General features: G+C 42.8%; 2 protein-coding genes across 2 annotated transcripts in view; one reads left to right on the top strand and one right to left on the bottom strand.

Annotated features, from left to right (window-relative positions):
* The window catches only part of LOC109918041 (embryonic polyadenylate-binding protein A-like), a 36,989-nt gene extending 34,354 nt beyond the window's left edge, over positions 1 to 2,635 (top strand). Inside the window, exons 13-14 of the mRNA XM_048608472.1 lie at positions 1,508 to 1,589; positions 2,367 to 2,635. Of these exons, the coding sequence (XP_048464429.1) occupies positions 1,508 to 1,585 (78 nt within the window). The 3' untranslated portion in view covers positions 1,586 to 1,589; positions 2,367 to 2,635. The remainder of the gene's footprint in view (positions 1 to 1,507; positions 1,590 to 2,366) is intronic.
* A 1,646-nt stretch (positions 2,636 to 4,281) lies between these two features.
* On the bottom strand, positions 4,282 to 14,590 carry tomm34 (translocase of outer mitochondrial membrane 34). The gene is made up of 6 exons (XM_048608473.1): positions 14,494 to 14,590; positions 13,411 to 13,563; positions 10,564 to 10,718; positions 9,790 to 9,931; positions 8,379 to 8,505; positions 4,282 to 6,148 (listed from the first exon to the last, which is right to left on the bottom strand). The coding sequence occupies exons 2-6, from the start codon at positions 13,539 to 13,541 to the stop codon at positions 6,044 to 6,046; spliced, it is 660 nt and encodes a 219-aa protein (XP_048464430.1). The 5' UTR covers positions 13,542 to 13,563; positions 14,494 to 14,590; the 3' UTR covers positions 4,282 to 6,043.
* Between the last annotated feature and the right edge of the window lie 6,021 nt (positions 14,591 to 20,611).

Below are 20,611 nucleotides of genomic sequence, written 5' to 3' on the forward strand. Positions count from 1 at the left end.
TGTTCCTGAACAGGCATTCTGGTTGTTCTAGGGTGATGTATGAATGTCACTTTTGAGAAAGGAATTCTTCCTTGTGGTGAAGACCAGCTGAGCTCCTGCTTTCTGTTGTACAAACTTCAGATTTGCGCGCACCATGGTGGGAGCTCAGAAATGTTGGAAGTCGCCTTATTGCAAAGGGTCCATGGTGTTCTGAGCTCTCCATCAGATTTTGTCAAGTTCCTCTGTAGATTTGCTTGTTTCCCTGTCAGCATACACTGACAGTCAGCTGTGTTCCAAAACACTGATGCCCCTTTGAGAGTCAGAAGGTGATGAGTTCAAGTCCCACTCTAGAGACTTGACTGTAAAGTCTAGACTGGCACTTCCCAGTGTGGTGCTGATGGAATGCTGTGTTATTGGAGGTGCTGTCTGTTCAAAGATAATGTGAAACAAAACGTTTTGTGCTCCGTCGGGTGGCCATACAACATCTGGACACCACGATTTCAATGCCAAGTCCTGACTAACTGTGACAATCCTGCAAAAATATTAGTTTCCCCATCTGATAAAATCTTCCAGAGACACTACCCATTTCAAACTCCACAAAAGCACTCTCCAATTGTACAGAGCCTTTCTGAAAATAAAACATCCCAAGATGCTTCACGGGAGCATTATTAATCAGTGACACTGAGCCACAAGAGGAAGTGATGAGGGGCAGATAACCACAAACTTGGACAAAAGTTTCTTAAAAAAAAAGGAAGGAGTTTTCAGAAAGAAATATTCAGGTTTGAGCCTTTGATAGCTGAAAGCATGGCTACTGATGACGGCAGCACCAAGTTCTTGAAGATTCACAGCAGACTCAAAATATTAGTCTGGTTCTCTTCACAGATGCTGCCAGAACTTTTGTTTTAGCACTGTAGTCTTGTCTTTGATTTCGGGTGGCTGAGGGCTCATATCCTACCTGAGGATTTTGATTGAGTGTACCGAGGAGGTGCTGCATTGTTAGAAATGTTATCTTACAGCTGGAATGTGAACATGAAGCCTCAATCTGTCCCCTTAGATGGACATTGAAATGGTGTGACAAGATCTTTAAAGGAGAGAATTTTTTTTCCTGGCCACTAGCTACATTTCAACAGATATTACAAAAACAGATTATCGGTCGTCATTACTGTCCTGCTTGTAGGACCTTGCAATGTGGAAATTAGTGACTACACTTCCATCAATGACAATAAATCACTTTGGGATGTCCTGGGATTGTGAAAGGAGAGTGTAGAGGCAGGTTTGTTCTTGTCATCAGCTGAGACATTGTGGCTGATATATGTTTCTATATTTCTGCAGAGACCACTAACTCATGGGTAAAATTCATTCACTTTCTTAACACATTTCTCTGAAATGGCCAAGCAAGCCACTCTGTCCGAGGGCAGTGAGGGGTGTGGGACAAATACTGGCCTTGCCAGTCACTCGCACAGAAGAATTAATGCAAGGAACAAGCAGCTGCAGATTGAAGATTCCATAGTGTTTTGGGTTCTTTCAGGTGGAGGAAGCTGTTGCTGTGCTTCAGGCTCATCAAGCTAAAGATACAGTGCCGAAGAAAGGGAGCACAGCTGCCTGAACAGGTGATGTCCACAGTTTAACACAATGGGAAAGCACGAGAGGTTTTGACTTGTGTTTGATACACTAGATAACATTGCATTGAAATTCCAGCTCCATAACAGGCGCATCCTCTTCCTTTCTCCCTATTGTTTATCAATCCTTCCCTCTGCTGCCTCCGTTCTACTCCTCTCAACCACGGCCCTAATCCCTAACCACGGCCACGCTGTAAGTCACTCTTTGGACAAAGACCTTTTCTCTGAATTCCCGATTAGACACCTCTCTCACCTTCTGGTTTTGGACTTTCTCACAATGAGGGATCATCTGTTCTGTCACTTACTGAACCTCTTCATATTAATTCTCTCTCCTACATCACCCTACAGTCTACTTTTCTGTAGAAAACTAGATCCTGTCTTTCCTGATGGGAATAATCTTTTCAGTTCTGGTATCATCCTAGTATCTTTTGGTCTTTCCTGGTGTTTCTACGCCCATGTGGAGACCAGACCTGAATTTGACTATGAAAACTGTCAGATTGTCATAAAATCCAACTGGTTCACTAATGTCCTTCAGGGAAACCTGGGGTCCTTACCCGGTCTGGGACTGTGTGACTCCTGTCCTTCCTGGTTGGATGATAAATGCAGCTTGGCATCTGCCACATCCTGAGAACAAGCCACAAGGCAAATAGCAGAAGCAGTTCAGGGGCTTAAGCAGGGGTGAAAAGACAGCTTTCTGCTTTGACTTCTATACTGTTTTCTTGCACAAGGATTGATGTGGTTGATTAATGAGTTTCCTGTTTCTTGCAGGATGGACTTGAGCAGCTACAAGAGAACTGTTTCACAAAGCAAAGATATTTGTCGCATGATTAAACCTTGGGTGGGGGACAAACTGAATAAGGATCTGATGTGGCCTGGAGATAATGTTCTCCATTCACATTCAATTGTGCGCCAAGTTTGGCCTTTGTTGTGTCCTATCCTGTATTCGGTTTGTTGTCTTGGGCTGTATTAAAGAACACTGAAACTGGATTGTAGCTGCCTCAGCCTTTGTCAAGGGAACAATAAAAGATTCAAACAAATTTGAAACGTTCAGATATTGGAGGGTTTGACTATGATGCTAGCTGATGGTGACACTGGACAAGTACGATCCCAGACTGAAACCAGCTAAGTGGTCCCAAATTTTATTTTTTTGCAGTTTGTTTACCATTTGAGGTCAGTCACAGAACATATTCCCAAGAGGCTGCTAATGTACTTTTATTTTAAAAATATTGAAGGTTTCGAACTCAAAAGGAGAAAATCAGTTTACTATATTACCCTATTCAAGGATTATTTAGAACTGACATTACAAAAATCAGAAAATAAAGATTTGACCTCAACGCCAACTCTACTGATACTGAAACCTCAGTGAAGTTCCTTGATCAGTTGCAGTTGTTGTACTTAGTTTATTTTTGGGCGCACTTCTGCATTCACATGATGCTATCATTTAGTTAATTTCTCTTCCTGAGAACTTTAAAATACTAATGTAACTCATTTATTTTAAACATGGGCTCCTTAAACTTCTCTTCCTCAGCCTTCTATTTCTGGAGTTATTCTCTAACATTAACTGACTCAGAACTACTTTTCCTTCTGCCTTTGACAGTTTTGGAAACTGCCAAACTGTACATCTGCTGTTACAGATGTTTTCTCCCTGAATGGCCTGCTTCTCTCTGATAGAAACTTACACATACTTTCTGACCTGCTTCTGTCTGTCTCTTGTCAAAGACCCCTTGCTACTAGACAGTTTTTTTTTTCCAAAACTTATTTGTGGAATTCTCTCCTTACCAATGTTGTGGTCTACCTACAGCCTTTGGACTGCAGTGGTTTAAGAAGGCAGCTCACCATCAAGGAGCAACTCAAGATGGGCAATAAATGCTGGCCAAGCCAGGTTCCATGAGTGAATTAAAAAAAAAACATTATACTGATGATGCTTAAAGCTGGAGCTGGCTGGTGTTTAGTTACTCACAAGCTCATTTCCCTTAGGCTGGTGGGTGAAATCCTTTTTGTATCAAGGTGTAACAATGGAAATATCCTGAATCTGATGCGTGTTCAGGATTGTTATTGCACAACTTGAGTGGTTGGGACTTAAACCTGGGGCTCCTGGCTCAAGGGTAGGGACAATATCACTGCCTTTCACTTTAAAATCATGCCCCATTGTTACTGACTCAACTAGGAGGAACAGCTGCTTTCTAATCAATCTGTCAATACTCCTCCCCCTTCTCTGCTCCAAAGAAAACAACCTGAGCTTATTCAGTTTCTCTTCATTGCTCTATTCCAGGCAATATCCTGGTGAAAAATGGGTCACCGGACCTGAAACATTAACTGTTTTTTCCTTCACAGATGCTGCCAGATCTGCTGAGCTTTTCCAGCAACTTCTGTTCCTGATTTACAGTATCTGCAGTTCTTTTTGTTTTTTTTTTAAAATATCTTGTTGAATCTCCTCTGCACCCCCTCCAGTGCAACTGCGTCATGGTTTGAGGAGAACACACCCTCAAAATTACAATGGACATGCGTCTTAGAATGTGTATTGAAACTTGATCCCATCACCATCCTCACACTGGGCCAAGGCCACTGAGGAACTAGTGTTTGTGCTTTTTTTTGAATGTATCTGCAGTTGTTAGTTCCATCTTCCTAGTTGTATGAGGTCAGACTCTGGTAACATTTCCATTAACAAAACAAAAACAAAGGATGCCTTTAATCATTAACTTTTAATACCTGAGTCCAAAAGATTTTCAGTGCAATACAATGTTCAAACTAAACCAATAGTACATAGTATGAGACAGCTGGAGTAATACATTAGGCCCACGATGGGATGAGACAGACAAGGTTTACAAGTCCAGGTACATCATATTTTTGTGAAAGAACAAGTTAAAGACAAGAGATGAATGATCAAAACATCTGCAAAGTGTTTTTCGTTAACGTTTGTGTATTTTACAATTCAGCAAACTTAACTTGTCATGTTTCCTCAATGCATGCCGCTTCACGTTCTGTATCCTGCTCATGGAAAAGCTGAGTTTCCCCACAACTTGCTACAGTTGCTGGAACTTTGACAATGGAAATAAACAAAGCTGTAATCAATCATTCTTCTCATTCAAAACCTACCATGGTTGTAATGATAGAGCAACATGAACTACTTTACAAAATGTTTCTGCGGCAAAGATGTTTTTAACCAGTTTACTCCCAAATTTGTCCTGTAGCAGCAGAGCTGTATGCAGATGCTTGAATGTATAATCATGTATTGGGTCTATGGGGACATTTGCCCTTTAAGCATCATTCATAAATCTATTGTTATTATAGCCATCTAACTCCATTGGCTAGAGTATCTCTGGCCATTTAAAATAAAGACTGAACACTAGCAAAATGGATAACACCAGAATTACATTCCAGTTAAGTGTCTCAGTAATTCCCACATTCTCAGGACTTGTGGACAATAATGGCACCTATAGTTGAATTTCTGATTTGAGAATTTAGGAGTAGGGATAAAAATCATTATGGGATAAAGGTGGGTAGTTAAGTTCAGTCATATTCTCAAACAGATTAGGGAACAATGACCTCTTCTTCCTACACTTAAGCAAAGATGCAGATATTTTTAGGTGCACATGCTCCCTTTAAATTCAAAGTATCATTTCTTCATTAAGAACAGTGTCAGCACAGAGTCAACTCAACAGTGCTGGGAGCAGCCATGCAAAGCATCAAGTTGAGAGGGTTTTTCAAGGAGGAAGTAGTACTGCAAAGCAAAGTGAACAACCTTGAACCAAATTAGGAGACTGCCCTCACCCTTGTTGCTCCCTGCTCCATTAGCTTTGATCCTACCTCTAAAGTGTAACCACATAAAAGATCCTTTAAACACACTGTCACACATTTTAGTGCCTGACAGCCACTTAATAAAACTAACAGGTGGTACTGATGTTACTTAGCCTCATCTGAAATAGAGTGCACAGGCTTATGGGAGAAGTGAGAATATGTGTAGGGTTAGATGCAACATCACTTCATTCTCAGTGTCAAAAATCAACAGTGAAATGTGACTGAAAAGATTAAAAGTGCAATCTTGCAAACAAAGCTACCACAAAATGGACTACCCTAAAAATATTACACAACAGCAGATTATATTGTACTCAGTTATATATTAAATAGGAGTTGTGCAATCTGCAGAGGTTAATTGAGGCAGAGGATCCTGTTGCTAAATCAATAACTAAAGAGGGATCTTGCAGTACAGGAATTGATGCTGTGTGTAGGAATCAAAGGTAAATTGAGCTGCAGATAGTTTAACTCAAATATTTTCACACAGTGTTCTTTGGTGTCAGGACAAATGACCCGTAAAGCCCTTGAAAAGCAAGAAGAAAAATGCAAAAAAGAGAGGGGTTAGAAACCTGCCCAAGCCCCCCTCACATACAGCTATATCGAATCAGGTTTCAGAGGTTTGAGTTTGAAGTGCCCACGAGGACAAGGTTTTATTTAGTAAACTTCTGGACTTCCTGTAAGAGGCGTTGGCCAGCTGAGTTGCTGGGATCCCGTTTCAGCATCTCCTGAAGATCAGTAACACTGCCAGCGTAATCCTGAAGAAATAAAAACAATATTCAGCTTGCCATCTTGACCAGCCTGGCCTCATAGCCAAACAGTGTAATGGTAAAAGTGTTGCTGCCTGTTTTTGCACAAAGATTACAGTAATGTGGATATTGTAACATACAATGGCTTCAAGAAGTATATTTTGTCCTTTTTTTTGAAAACAGGTTTTAAGGCAGAGGTACCAGGCAATAACACACAGCCACTAGAGTAAACAGTTTGTGAAGCCTTGGGATTTTAAAAAAAAATTAGAACAATAGAACCAGCCTGAATGGGTGTGCTCAAAATCCACCGAACCTGGATTTTTCATTTCAGTAGCTGTTGCTGCTGGGATCTTGAAGATGTGGAAGCTGTTTTTTCTCCCCCCTCTCTCCCAGTTACAGCTAAAAACAGGGAGTTCTCTTCCTGCTGCTGGAGTTGCATATGAGATTTTCTGAATTTGCCTTTGTTAATTGTGTGTTTGTCTGATGTTACTACATTGGAAAAATTACTGTTTCGTAGTTAAATAATTATTCTGTTACATTTTCCAATAGAGTTAAGTATTCCGATTTCTTAAAAACCGAAAGAACTGCGGATGCTGTAAATCAGGAATAAAACAGAAGTTGCTGGAAAAGCTCAACAGGTCTGGCAGCATCTGTGAAGAAAAATAAATCATTTAATGTTTCAGTTCTGTGTTCATATGCAGAAAATAGATAAGAGGAAATCCCCATTTATCCCCATTTTCTGCATATAAACCGACAGTTTCCCAGCTACCATCAGTTCTGAGGAAGGGTCACCGGACCCAAAACATTAACTCATTCTTTCTTCACAGATGTTGTTAGACCTGCTGAGCTTTTCCAGCAACTTCTGTTTTTATTCCAATTTCTTCTTTTTGTTGTATTTTAAATTATAGTATGTGAATAAAGTGTGGTTTGCTTAAGGTCAAGTAGTTTGACCAATCGAATTGCATCTGGAATGCAACAAACAACTTACACTTACATTTAAAAATAAGAAAGGTTAGGGTCTGGATTACCTTCTGAATTTATTTTCAAGGGGTTTGATCTGGTCCATAATAATATAAATTGGCATAATCCCAGACTGAATTTGAGCGAATCCATTAACAGTGCTGTTTTTGGGAATACACTTCAAAGGTGTGCTCATGTTCTTAGGTGTTGAAGAAGCTTCTCATTTCAAATAATAATTACTTAAGTAACAAGGGTTCATCAATGAAACTATTAAATGGGTCAGTATAGTTTTAGGTCATTTTCAATTATTTTAAATTGGTTTTCTCACTGGATGGTTGTACGGTCTTAAAAAACAAACATTTCTAAACTGAAGTCTATTTCAGGCAGCAAGACCCCATATTTAATAAATAAAGGCTTCAGAAGTTGGACTGTTTGAGCTAAACGAACCAATTCTTACTTTTCAAAGTGACTGTCAAAGTTGATCCTGACAAAGTTTTCACTCAGGAATCGGGATATGAATGTTTGTTGGGAGGATGGAAATTTGTAGGTTCCCCCCAACACCTGCATTAGGGTTAGGGCCACTCTGCCTAGTCTCTGAAAGGGAATGCTGTACATGGACCACAAATTAAACTGGGACAGAGATCTGGGATCTCATTACCAATCCTTCTGTCAATCAGACGACATAGATGCAAGGTAATTAATAAAAGGACCAGTGGAAAAGATGAGAAAACATTACTTTTTCTTTTACATGGCGCGTGGCTATGGCCTGAAAGGGCAGTGGTGATGATGTGGAATTCACAACTATAAGGAGTGGTTCAGACTAATAGCAAAGAAGTGTTTAAGGGAAAGGGACGCAAGGGCCAATTTGTCTGTAGATTTAATGCAAACAATTCCAACCTCACCTCTTCCAACATCAGTGATGAGCAACACTTTCTAAAGTCTCCCTTCTATTACCTGTTCTTTTAAATATTCATTAATGGGACATGCGGGCCACTCAAGACCAGAATTTAGTTCCCATCCCTAAGTGCCCTTCTGGAGGTGGTGCTGATTCACCTTCTTAAACTCTACAGTCATGGCTGTATAACCACCTACAGCGCTCTTCAGGAGGAAATTCCAGGATTTTAACTCAGCAACAGTGAAAGGACAGAGATATATTTCCAAATCAAGACGGTGTATGGCTTGGCAGGGAAATAGTAGAAGTTGCAATCAATGCCACGGACAATTGACTAGCCTTTTACTAATGTTTACAGATCCACGCTCGATGCCAGACTTTACCTACCTTCAGCTCTTTGCGAGCTAGTGCCCGCCGGTAGAATGCCTTCAGGTTGTTGGGATCCAGAGCCAATGCGGCTGTACAGTCCTGCACTGCTTCAGGATATTGTTTCAGCTGCAGGTGACACAGAGCTCTGAAAAGGTAAACAACACACACTGGGTCACTCAACAAACTACAGACCGCTTCAGAAAGACAGCCACTGCCATCTGGAACCCCAAATCCTCACACACATTTTTATTTCAGTTTTGTAAGAAAGGGAGGACTCACAGTCCAAGAAAAGAGATTAAATATTGGGCTGGAGAAAGGAAAAGAGCTTTCCAATCCATTGGTCAACCAAGAAAAATAACTAAAGGCAATGACAGGACAAGAAAAGACTGACAGACTCAGAGGGTAGTGATTCTTTGGAATTCTTTATCATAGAGGGCTGTAGAGGCTGGGTTTTAATTAGGAAGGGAGTCAAGGATTATGGGGAAAAGACAGGAAAGTGGAGTTATCAGATCAGCCATAATATCATTGAATGGCATAACAGACTTGATAGGCTGAATTACTTATTCCTGCTCCTTTGTCAGACTGTTCGTTCAGTCTATCCCACAGTACGAGGAGAGACACTCCCGAATCTACACACAGTTCTGCATTCTCTTGCGATAAACAATGACACATAAATCAGTCTTTTCTGCACAAGAGTTTCAAACTTCTCACACTCCTGATGTAGTTGAGAGCAGTTCCACAGTTCTCTGGATGAAGGTGCACTGCTTAACATGGTCCTCCTAAATCTCATTATTTGAAATAACTGGACCACATAAACACTCAATCCATTCATTATTTTATCAATCTATATTCTCTGAAGCATACAGATTCAGTTTGTTGAGCCTCTCAACGTAAACTAGGAATCATCTTGTGATTCCTATAACCATACCATTGCCAAATCTCCAAAATCAAACAGCATGTGAAGAAATCAACACTGGATACACAATTATAATAGAGGCCTCACCAACAGCACAATCCTTCGGCACAACTTATTTCTATTTGTTCACAAGATGTGAGCATTGCTGGCAATTTGTTGTTCATCCCCAGTTGTGGTGGTGAGTTGCCTTCTTCAACCACTGCAGTCCATGTGGTTCAATACATCTGTGCTACACATTCTTGGCCTCACCAACACTCTGACTGTGTTACAGTCAAAATCTTATCAAGGCTCACTTTGCCACATTCAGTCTCCCCTTCTCCACACAACATGCAGACTGGTGCTCACCAGTACCTTCCCAAAGGGTACAGAACAAGTGCTGGACTTGGCAGCAATACTCACATTCCGTGAATGAATAAATAAAGAAAATGCACAGATTATCAGAATTGAGACACATGCACTTAGTGGTTACTTTACTAGTCTCCGAATCTAGACCAGACCATGTTGCTTGTGTACCTGTTGGTATAGGTGGTACATTCCTTGTTATCCAGCTTCAGACTCGCACTGTATTTATCCACTGCTTTTCTGTGCTCGCCTTTTCTCACCAACTCATTCCCTTCTTCCTTAAGAGACTTGGCCTGCTCGGATTTGCTGGAACCTGACAACACAATGGTAAGTGCAGGGTATTGAAATAAAACATTAGGATCCCAGTGCTTGCTCTTAATTGTCTTACTTTGCAATGGGAGTTTTCAAATTGCTCCACTCCTGGTTGACGAACGCAGAAAGAGTTGATGGATCAAGTGTTAACTTCAAAACTGAATTATTTTAAGTACGAAAGGATTTTGCTCACTCCTTGTTAATCCTCCCTAAAACCTTTAATTCCCCCCTTTAGGTGCAACACAAATGCACCCAGAGTGTGATCTTGTGTATATCAGAACAGGAGCTCAGAAAACTGGGCAGATAAGAGATTGGGGTGTGCACCTGTTGGCTCAGCCTCAGAAATTGGATGCTTGAGGTCCATAGGTGAAAGGTCAGTTTGAGTTCACCAATCCCCAACTCCTTCACTCGTTTATCAGATTGGGAAAGGGAGGATGAAAAAGGAATGCATGTCTGCCTTCGGTAACTGATTTCTGACACCAGACCCTTTTCATTGGTGGTTTGGATTTGGTATCAGTCAAGAGTGTACCCATAAGCCTCTTGGTGTGACAGGGATTTGTTTAATCATTAACATTGTGGGGGTGGGGAGCTGAGAAAGAGTGGGACAGTGGAAATAAGAGCTGATCTTCTCACCTGTGTCTCCTGCATTCTGTGGCATGCAGGTTTGCTCGGTGTTCCCAGGTGCACTGGGTCCCCATCTATGCTGAGCTGAGAGGGGCACCGATGGCATTGGAGGGAGTTTCTCACGCCAATTACTACCATTCTTGTCAATCAGAACTTTTCTCATTCTGCAACAGTAGGAAGAAAACAAATTAAATCAAATAGCTCAAAGTACCAGAGTTATTTGTTATTTGTTATTTATTTCCCCCTCTCACCTTGAACCTGTGCCCCCTTGTAATTGAAATTTCAACCTGGGAAAAAGCCTCTGACTATCCACCCTATTTGTGCCTCGCATTATTTTGTAGACCTCTATCAGGTCTCCTCTCAGCCGCCATCTTTCCAGTGAAAACAATCCTAGTCTTTTTAACCTTTCCTCATAGCCAATGCCCTCGAGACCAGGCAACATCCTGGTGAACCTTCTCTGCGCTCTCTCCAAAGCTTCTATGTCCTTCTGTAGTGTGATGATCAAAACTGCACACAATACTCCAAATGTAGCCTAACAAGGGTTTAATATCGCTGCAAAATGGTTTGCCAACTCTTGTATCCCATGCCCCGGCCAATGAGGGCAAGCATGCCATATGCCTTCTTAATCACTTTGGCCAGCTGTGTTACCACTTTTAGGGAACTGTGGACCTGCACGCCCAGATCTGTCTGAATGTTAATACTTCTAACGGTTCTGCCATTTACACTATAATTCACACCTAAATTTGATCCTCCAAAATGCATCACCTTGCATTTGTCTGGATTAAACTCCATCTGCCATGCTGTGCCCAAGTTGCCAGTCTATCTTTATCCTGTTCTTTCCTTTCACAATCGTCAGCACTATCAGCAACTCCATCAATCTTCGTGTCATCTGCAAACTTACTAATCAGACCACCCACATTTTCTTCCAGATCACTTATATATACACAACAGAGGACCTAAGACTTTTGGAACCCACTAGTTACTGGTCTCTATTCTGAAAAACACTCTTCCACTGCTACCCTCTGTGTTCTACAGGTAGTTCTGCTATAACTCGTGTTTGGTTAACGCAAATTGGCTGTAACGCGATTGATGAATAGTGAACGCTGTTTGGATAATGCGAACTTTCTGCTGTACAGGTATAGCGATTTCTGTAGTGATTTCCCTATAACGCGATTTTCTATAGCGTGAGGTCACACAAGAATGCAACTATTGCGTTATGGGAGAACTACCTGTGTGACCAGGCCAGTTTTGTATCCATCTAGCCAGCCCACCCCGAATCCCATGTGATTTTAGTTTTTGTACCAATCTGCCATGTGGACTTTATCAAATGCCTTACTGAAGTCTTTGTAAACTACATCCACAGCCCTTCCCTCATCAATTATCTTTGTCACCTCTTTAAAAAATTCAATCAGGTTGGTAAAACATGTCGTCCCCCGGACAAAACCATGCTGCCTGACACTAACCAGTCCATTTTCTTCCAAATGTGCATATATCCAGTCCCTCAGTACCTTCTCCAAGAGCTTCCCTACCAGAGACATCAGGCTCACCAGCCTATAATTTCCTGGATTATCCCCAATTCCTTTCTTAAACAAGGGAAGAACAGTGGCTAATCTCCAGTCCTCTGGAACCTCACCTACGGTAAAAGAGGATGTTAAGATATCTGCTAATGCCCCAGCGATTTCTTCCCTTGCCTTTCGCACTAACCTGGGATAGATCCCATCTGGCCCTGGGGACTTGTCTACCTTAATGCAATTTAGGATACCCAAAACTTCCTCCTTCAATATACTGACATTCTCTAGAGTATTCACACACTCATCCCTGACCTCAACATTAGCCATGTCCTTCTTCTTGGTGAATACCAATATAAAGTGCTTATTAAGGATCTCTCCCACTTTCTGTGGCTCCGTGCATAACTTCCCTCCTTTGTCCTTGAGTGGGCCTACTCTTTCCCTCACTACCCTCTTTCTTCTAATATATGCATAAAAAGCCTTGGGATTCTCCTTGACCCTGTTCACTAAATATATTTCGTGGCCCCTTTTAGCCTTCCTAATTCCACATTTAAGTTTCTTCCTGATTTCTCTATACTGCTCAAGGGCATCGTCAGTTTGTAGCTGCCCAGACCTATTGAATGTTTCTTTTTTTCCTTTTGACTAAGATTACAATTTCCCTGGTCATCCATGGTTCCTGAATCCTGCCACTCCTATCCTTCAGTTTTGCAGGGACACGCATGTCCTGCACTTCAATCAACTTTAAAAGCCTCCTACATGCCAGATGTAGACTTGCCCTCAAATAACTGCTCCCAATCCACATTCCCCAGTTCCTGTCTAATTTGGATGTAACTGGCCCTTGCCCAATTAAGCACTCTCACCCAAAGGCCACTCAGGTAGGAATTAATGGATTGAATGGCCTGCTTCCACACTAGGGATTCTATGAAGAATATTGGGACGGCACGGTGGCTCAGTGGTTAGCACTGCTGCCTCTCAGTGCCAGGGACCAGGGTTCGATTCCACCCTCAGGTGTCTGGAGTTTGCACATTCTCCCCATGTCCGTGTGGGTTTACTCTGGGTGCTCCGGTTTCCTCCCACAGTCCAAAGATGTGCAGGTTAGGTGGATTACCATGGTAAATTGCCTGTAGTGTCCAGGGATGTGCTGGCTAGGTGGATTAGCCATGGGAAATGCAGGGTTACAGGGATAGGGTAGTGGAGGCGTGTCTGGATGGGATGCTGTTCAGAACACTGGTGTGGACTCGTTAGGCCGAATGGTCTGCTTCCACACTGTACGGATTCTACAAAATATTGGCATCCATGTCCCTGCTCCCAGCACCTTATGTTGGAGATCACCTTTGATCACTATTACCTGTTCATACCATCCTGAGCAGCCTGGACACTGCTATCCACCTGCACTGCAGTTTTATAGTCTACGTATGCCCGTGGGTATTGCTCCAGCGTCTCATAGGCAGCAGCACGTCGCAGGAGGGGCTTCAGCATGAAGGGCACAAGCTCTAATGACCTAGAGAGAGAGAGATGGAGAAGCAGAGGACATGGTTAACAACTGGATCTACAGTAAATGCACCGAGATGGTACAAATGCACATTCAGGAGAATGGATAAGAGATAAAAATTTCCATCCACTTTTCCATTCCTGGTTAGGTTTTCCTGTGACATAGCCCAGTAGCAGATCTATAGATGCACTGAGCTGGGAATAAAAGATTATCAGAGATGCACAGGAACGTGGAGTTGAGGTTAAAATCAGCCACGATCTTACCGAATCTTGGAACCAGCTCAAAGGGCCAAGTGGCCTACTCTTATTCCTTGTTCACATGAGTTTATATGTTGCAGTAAGGCAGTGATAAGACCACAGCTGAAACAACTGTTACTAGAGTAGTACAGTTGGACAATGGAAGTTCAGGAATTTAGTCACTTTGCAGTCTCTTCCATCTTGAGCAAAAGAAACATAATTTCTTTAAACTTTTCTGACAACCTGTACACTTCAATTGAAGTCACCACAGATGATGCTTCAAGTCTTTTTACAACCTTTGGTCTGTACATCCTTGCTTACTATGATCTGCTTGTAATCAAAGCTGGATGTTTAAGAAACCAGAATTAGAGAAATGCAGATAACTTGGAAAGCATAGGGCTGCAGGAAGTCACGGAGATATGGAACGGTGAAGCTATGGAAGCATTTTAAAACAAGGATAAAAATCTTAAATTCAATATGTTGCTTAACCAGGAGCCAGTGCAGATCAGTGAGCACTGGTTTGAAGGGGAAACAGTGATGATGCAGGCAACAGAGTTTTGGATAACCTCAAGTTTGCAGAGTTGAACGTGGGAGATCAGCTGGGGAGGCATTGGAAGAATCAAGCCTAGAAATAGTAAAGCTATGAATGTGGCAAATCCCAACCAAACTCCTATCATGTCAAGGCATTGGCTCAGATACATACACAGTGCAATCTTTTATACATTCGCTGCAGTTTCCAATCTTCAGATTACAAGCAGCTCGATTCGAATACAGTACACTCAAATCCTCTGGGCATTTTGTACCTGGTTAATCAGAGAAGCAAAAGGCATATTCTTACAATTAATACACCATGCAAAGTCTGTTAGAACATCTTATATAACTGGAAAGATCAATTGTAGAACTATGGAAATGGGGTATTTACACAGCAGCTGTGAACAGACTTGAGAGTTTCATTATTTCTTCAAGCACCAAGTTACAAGGAAGAACTCTTATTTACATAGTGCCCTTCATGACCTCAGGATGTCCCCACATGCATTCACAGCCAATTAACTAGTTGTGTAGTTTAGCTATTATTGCAACTAAGAATGCAGAATGCCAATTTCACACGCAGCTAGTTCCCACAAATGGCAAAGTTATGATAACCAGATAACCTGGTTTAATGAGTCAACACAATGTGGAGCTGGAGGAACACAGCAAGTCAGGCAGCATCAGACCTTCAGGAGGGTCCCGACCCAAAACGTTGACTTTCCTGCCTCTCTGATGCTGCCTGATCTGCTGTGTTCCTCCAGCTCTACACTGTTGACTCTGACTCCAGCATGCCAGTTCTTGCTATCTCTAACCTGGTTTAATGATGTTGATTGAGGGATAACTATTGATCAGGACACTGCTATTTTTTTGGATCGTTTACATCTGAGAAGGTAGGCAGGGCCTCAGTTTAACACCTCAGACAAAAGACAGTGCAACACTCACTCAGTACTGCACTGGAGTCTGGATTGGGACTTGAATCCATAACTTTCTGTCTCAGATAGCTAGCTAAGGGGGACCAGAGGATTGGCAGGTTTGTGAAGAAGGCACATCAATCAACAGCTGCAGGAGAAGATGAAATTTGGGATGGGAGTTTGGGGAACTAACTGGGGTTGAGAGACAATTGGATGTCCATTAGCATCCTTGTTTATTTAGGAAGAAAAAATTCAATCTTTGTTCTTGCAATTCAGGATGTAATTTTGCACCTGCAGAATGAATGACCCATTTGCGACTTCAATCAAGTGGCTAGGTATAGTTCTAAAAGACACGGCTGCAAGGTGACCTCAAAAATATTTAAAATTCTGTAAAATTATAGGCAAAAAAGATCTTGCCTAATTCCAGCTCTTGTTTGTAGCTCTGCTAGTATTTTTGCAACAGAATACTTTTGAAGGCTTCTGCCTCTGTCTCTCTTTTGAAATATTTTCTAATTCATCTGTTCAGAGAAGTTATTACACACCTCTGGAGCAAGTGGGATTTAAACTCTGGTCTCTCAGCTCAGAAGCAGGGGCACTGCCACAAAAGCTCCCCTCTGGCTTTTTTGCGATCAGCAAGTTCCAGATCCCCATCACCTGCTCGGTGAAAATATTACTAACTCCCCTTTAAGTCCTGTACTAATTACTTTTAACTTATGCCTCCTATTCCTCCTCTTCCAGTCTACTCCATCCATGCATCCCAACTACAACTCCCTTCAGCCTACCCTGTTCCAAAGAATATCAACCCCACAATGTCCAATATTTCCTCATGGCTAAACTAACATATTTCCACTTGAGGGAAAATTCCAGAGTCAGGGCTTTTGAATCCAAGACAATAAATACTGTCAGGGATTCAGTAGAAATCTCTTTACCCAGAGAGTGGTGAGAATGTTGAACGTATCACCACAAGGAGTGATTGGGATGAATAACATAAATTAACTGAAGAGGGAAGCTGGATAAACACAAGGGAGAAAGAAATAAGAGCATTTGGCGATGGGGTGAGACAAAGAGGCAGTGGGAGCTTATGTGAAGGTTAGTCACAGGCATCACCCAATCAGGCTGAATGGCCTGTGTCAGTGCTATAGACATGATATAGTGTACTAGCTTCTGATGTTGCAACCAACTAATTCTACCTGGCTGGTATGACACATGTGCGATTGTAAGGTTCTCTCCAAGATACTTATCCAAAAGTACCTTGCATAGGTCAACATAGGGAGAGAAAAAAACTGAAGGCAATTAAGGGCAAACTGTTGATGGTTGAGGTCAGATGGAGAGCAAATAGGAGAGATTGGTACAGTGGATGACAAGAAAAAGTAGGCGGATGACAAGAAAAAGTAAACAGAAGTAAATAGCCCACAATACTTAAAAGAATGGTAGGGGGATTCTCCCTGGTATTCCAATGTCACAATTTATCCCCCAAACAACACCTCAGATTATCTAGATTATCTGTACCTTTTCATCATTACTGATTGTGGGATCTTGCTGTGTGCATTTTCTACATGAAACATTTAACTACAATTCCAAAAGAATGTACATCATGGACTATGACAGATTGTAAAGACGCAACACTTTCCTGTCACTAAACATTTTATCTCCCCCTCCCCCTGCCCCTGCCACTCCATGTCCATCCTGGGCCGCCTCCAGTGTCACAATGATGCCACCTGCAAACTGGAGGAGCAGCACCTCATATTCTGCCTCAGGAACCTACAGCCCAATGGCCTAAATGTGGATTTTACCAGTTTCAAAATGTCCCCACCCCCGGCCTCATCCCATGACCAACCCTCCCTCTCATTCCCATCTCCTTGACCTGACACAACCTGTCCATCTTCTCTCCCACCTATCCCACTGACCAATCCCCACCACTCCCTACCTGCACTCACCTATCACCATCCCACCTACCTTCCCCAGCCCCACCCCTCCTCTCTATTTATTTCCGAGCTCCCCTCCCCCTCCCCATTTCTAAAGAGGGGTCCCAACCCAAAACGTCAGCTTTCCTGTTCCTCCGATGCTGCCTGGCCTGCTGTGTTCCTCCAGCTCCACGTCTTGTTATCACAAAAATGGAATTATTTCTTTAGCTTATTGGGAAGTGCACATAGAAATTAATTGAGGGTGGGACCAGGTCTGGTAAATTACAACCAGCCAGCATTTGCCTCTGAAAACCTGAGGTAGAGCAAACACACTGGGGGTGAGAGAGAGAGTCGGTGCGCGTGTGTGGTAGTGTATAGGCAAGGTGCAGCTGTGGAATGAACCCAAATCTTGGATACAAAACTGGCTTGGCCATTGAAGGTAGTTGTGGAGGGGTGTTTTTCTGACTGGAGATCTGTGACTAATGGTGTTCCGCAAGGATCAGTGCTGGGACCTCTGCTGTTCATAATACATAAAAAATCTGAATGGAAATGTAGGTGGTCTGATTAGTAAATTTGCAAATCATGAAAACTGGTGTGGAGTTGTGGATACTGAGGAAGGTTATTAAAGAATGCAGCAAGATATAGATCAGCAGAAAAGTTGGGCAGAGAAACGGCAGATCGAGTTTCATCCAGACAAGTGTGAGGTGATGCATTTGGGAGGTCAAATGCAAGAGAAAAGTATACAGTAAGTGGCCAGACCGTTAGGAACACGGAGACAGAGGGATCTTGGGGTGCAAGTCCATAGGTCTCAGAGTGGCAACATAAATGGATAAGGTGGTAAAGAAGGCATATGGCATACTTGCTTTCATGGGTCAGGGCATTGAGTATAAAAGTTGGCAAGTCACGTTGCAATGGTATAAGACTTTGATCAGACCATATTTGGAGCACTATGCTCAGTTCTGGTTGCCACACTATAAGAATCACGTGGAGCTTTGGAGAGGGTGCAGAAGAGGTTTACCAGGGTTTTGCCTGGATTGGACTGTATTAGCTATAAGGAGAGGTTGGACAAACTTGGATTGTTTTTTAATAGCACTTCAGAAGCTGAGGGGGCAAACTGATAGAACTATTTAAAACTATGAAAGGCATGTACAGAGTGGATAATCAGGGTCTCTTTCCCAGGGTGGAAATGTCAAATATTAGGGGCTATAGGTTTAAGGTGAGAGGGGGAAATTCAAAGGAGATGTGAAAGGATTTTGTTTTCTTTACAAAGAATAGTAAGTGCTTGGAACGCGCTGCCAGGGGAGGCATCATAGAGTCCTACAGCACAGAGACAGGCCCTTCAGCCCAAACCGGTCCACGCTGACCAAAACGTACATCCACGCTAACCCCAATTCCCTGCACTTGGCCCATATCCTTCTAAACCTTTCTTATCCATGTATTTGTCCAAATGCCTTTTAAATGTTGTTAATGTACCCACTTCAACCACTTCCACTGGCAGCTTATTCCATACCACCCTCAGGTTCCCATGCATTCTTTCCCCTCTTACCTTAAACTGATGCCCTCTAGTCCTCAGTTCCCCAACCCTGGGAAAAAGACTGAGTGCATTCACTCTATCCATGCCTCTCATGATCTTATATGTTTCTGTAAGATTCCCCCAACCGCCCTCAGTCTCCTATGCTCTAAAGAAAAAAGTCCTAGCTTGTCCAACCTCTCCCTATAACTCAGATCCTTGAGTCCTGGCAACATCCTTGTAAAGGATGCACTCTTTCCAGTTTAATAGTATCCTTCCTATAGCAAGGTGACCAAAACTGAACACAATACTCCAAGTGCAGCCTCACCAACATCCTGTACAACTGCAACATAACTTCCCAACTTCTTTACTGAACTATACTCTGACTGATGAAGGCCAGTGTGCAAAAGCCTTCTTCACTGCCCTGTCTATTTGTGACTCCATTTTCAGAGGACTGTGCACCTGAACTCCAAGGTCCCTCTGTTCCATTACACTTCTTCAGGCCCTACCATTCACCATGAAATTCCTACCTTGATTTGACTTTCCAAAATGCAACACCTCACACTTATCTATATTAAACTCCAATTGCCATTTCTCGGCCCAGTTCACCAGCTGGTCAAGGTGGTAGAAGCAGATACAATAGCAAAGTTTAAGAGGCATTTAGACAGACGCATGGACAGGTGGGGAATAGAGGAATATGGACCATTTGCAGGCAGATGGGATTAGTTTAAAATAGCATCATAGTTGGCACAGACATGATGGGTCAAAAGGCCTGTTCCTGTGCTGTACTGTTCTATGTTCAATGTTCAAACAGGAGAATAAGCTCAGAAGCCAAACCAAGAGTGTAACCAAAGTTGAACTGCACCCTCACAGAGCTTTCACAATCATGATGGGCTATATAACCTTTGTTTAGAAGATTCTATGATTCTGAGATGTGGCCATTCACTTCAATCAATGTCATCCTCCCCTTGGTCCAGTAACTCAGCCAGGTTACCCACTAGCCTCCTCAATCACCAATTCTCTCTACTCTTCCCCCATTCTCTTTATCCATCCCTCCCCATCCCCACCACCCCCTTCCCCAAAACCCATTACCTCATCCTCTCTTTCATCGGTTCCCCCCCATCAGCTTACACCCTCTATCCCCTGCCCCAAAGCACCCCCCACTCCCAAGCCATTAGTTCTCTTTCTGGCCCCATTGCCTGGTCAGCATGGAAACAGGCCTTTCAGTCCAAACTGGGCCATGACAAAGATAATTGTAGAATCCTTACAGTGAAGATAATGGTCATTTGACCAATCGAGTCTACACCAACCCTCTGAAGAGCATCTCAGCCTGTTACCACGGCTAATCCCCCTAACCTGCACATCCCTGAACACAAACAAAGTTGCCGGAAAAGCTCAGCAGGTCTGGCAGCATCTATGAAGGAGAAAACAGAGTTAACGTTCGGGTCTGGTGACCCTTCCTCAGAACTGAACACTAAGGGCAATTTAGCATGGCCAATTCACCTAAGCTGCCCCTCTTTGGGCTGTGGGAGGAAACCAGAGCACCAGAAGGAAACCCACACAGGGAGAACATGCAAACAGCACACAGTCACCCAAAGCTGCAACTGAACCTGGGACCCTGCCACTGAGAGATACCAGTGCTAACCACTGTGTTACCTTGCGCTCTCTGTTAGCTACCCACACCCCCCATACAACCCTCCCCTAGCTACCCCCATCTCTCTCTATAACACCATTTACCATCCCAGGTTAAATCCTCCACCCTAACCCCAACCCCAACCCCAGCCACTATCACCCCTCCTCCCCAGCAACTCCCTTTCTCACCTGTTTGCCCCAAACACTGTCTAAAATCCCACTTACCCCATTATTTACCCCAACCATCCCATAACTTCTCCCATGCTGTTAGACCCAAGCCAATCCAACCCAACCATACTAACACTCCCCCCGGTTACCCCATCTCGCGCGCGCGCG

This window comes from Rhincodon typus, chromosome 19 (genome assembly GCF_021869965.1).
Source record: "Rhincodon typus isolate 14 chromosome 19, sRhiTyp1.1, whole genome shotgun sequence".
In the NCBI taxonomy this organism is placed as follows: Eukaryota; Metazoa; Chordata; class Chondrichthyes; order Orectolobiformes; family Rhincodontidae; genus Rhincodon; species Rhincodon typus.

Excerpts from the sequence above, each read along its gene's own strand:
- tomm34 (XM_048608473.1), bottom strand. The coding sequence starts at position 13,541 with ATGCTGAAGCCCCTCCTGCGACGTGCTGCTGCCTATGAGACGCTGGAG. Across the intron at positions 9,932-10,563 it reads ACAGAATGCAGGAGACACAG|GTTCCAGCAAATCCGAGCAG; the intron begins GTGAGAAGATCA and ends TTGTGTTGTCAG. Across the intron at positions 6,149-8,378 it reads TAGCTCGCAAAGAGCTGAAG|GATTACGCTGGCAGTGTTAC; the intron begins GTAGGTAAAGTC and ends TTATTTCTTCAG.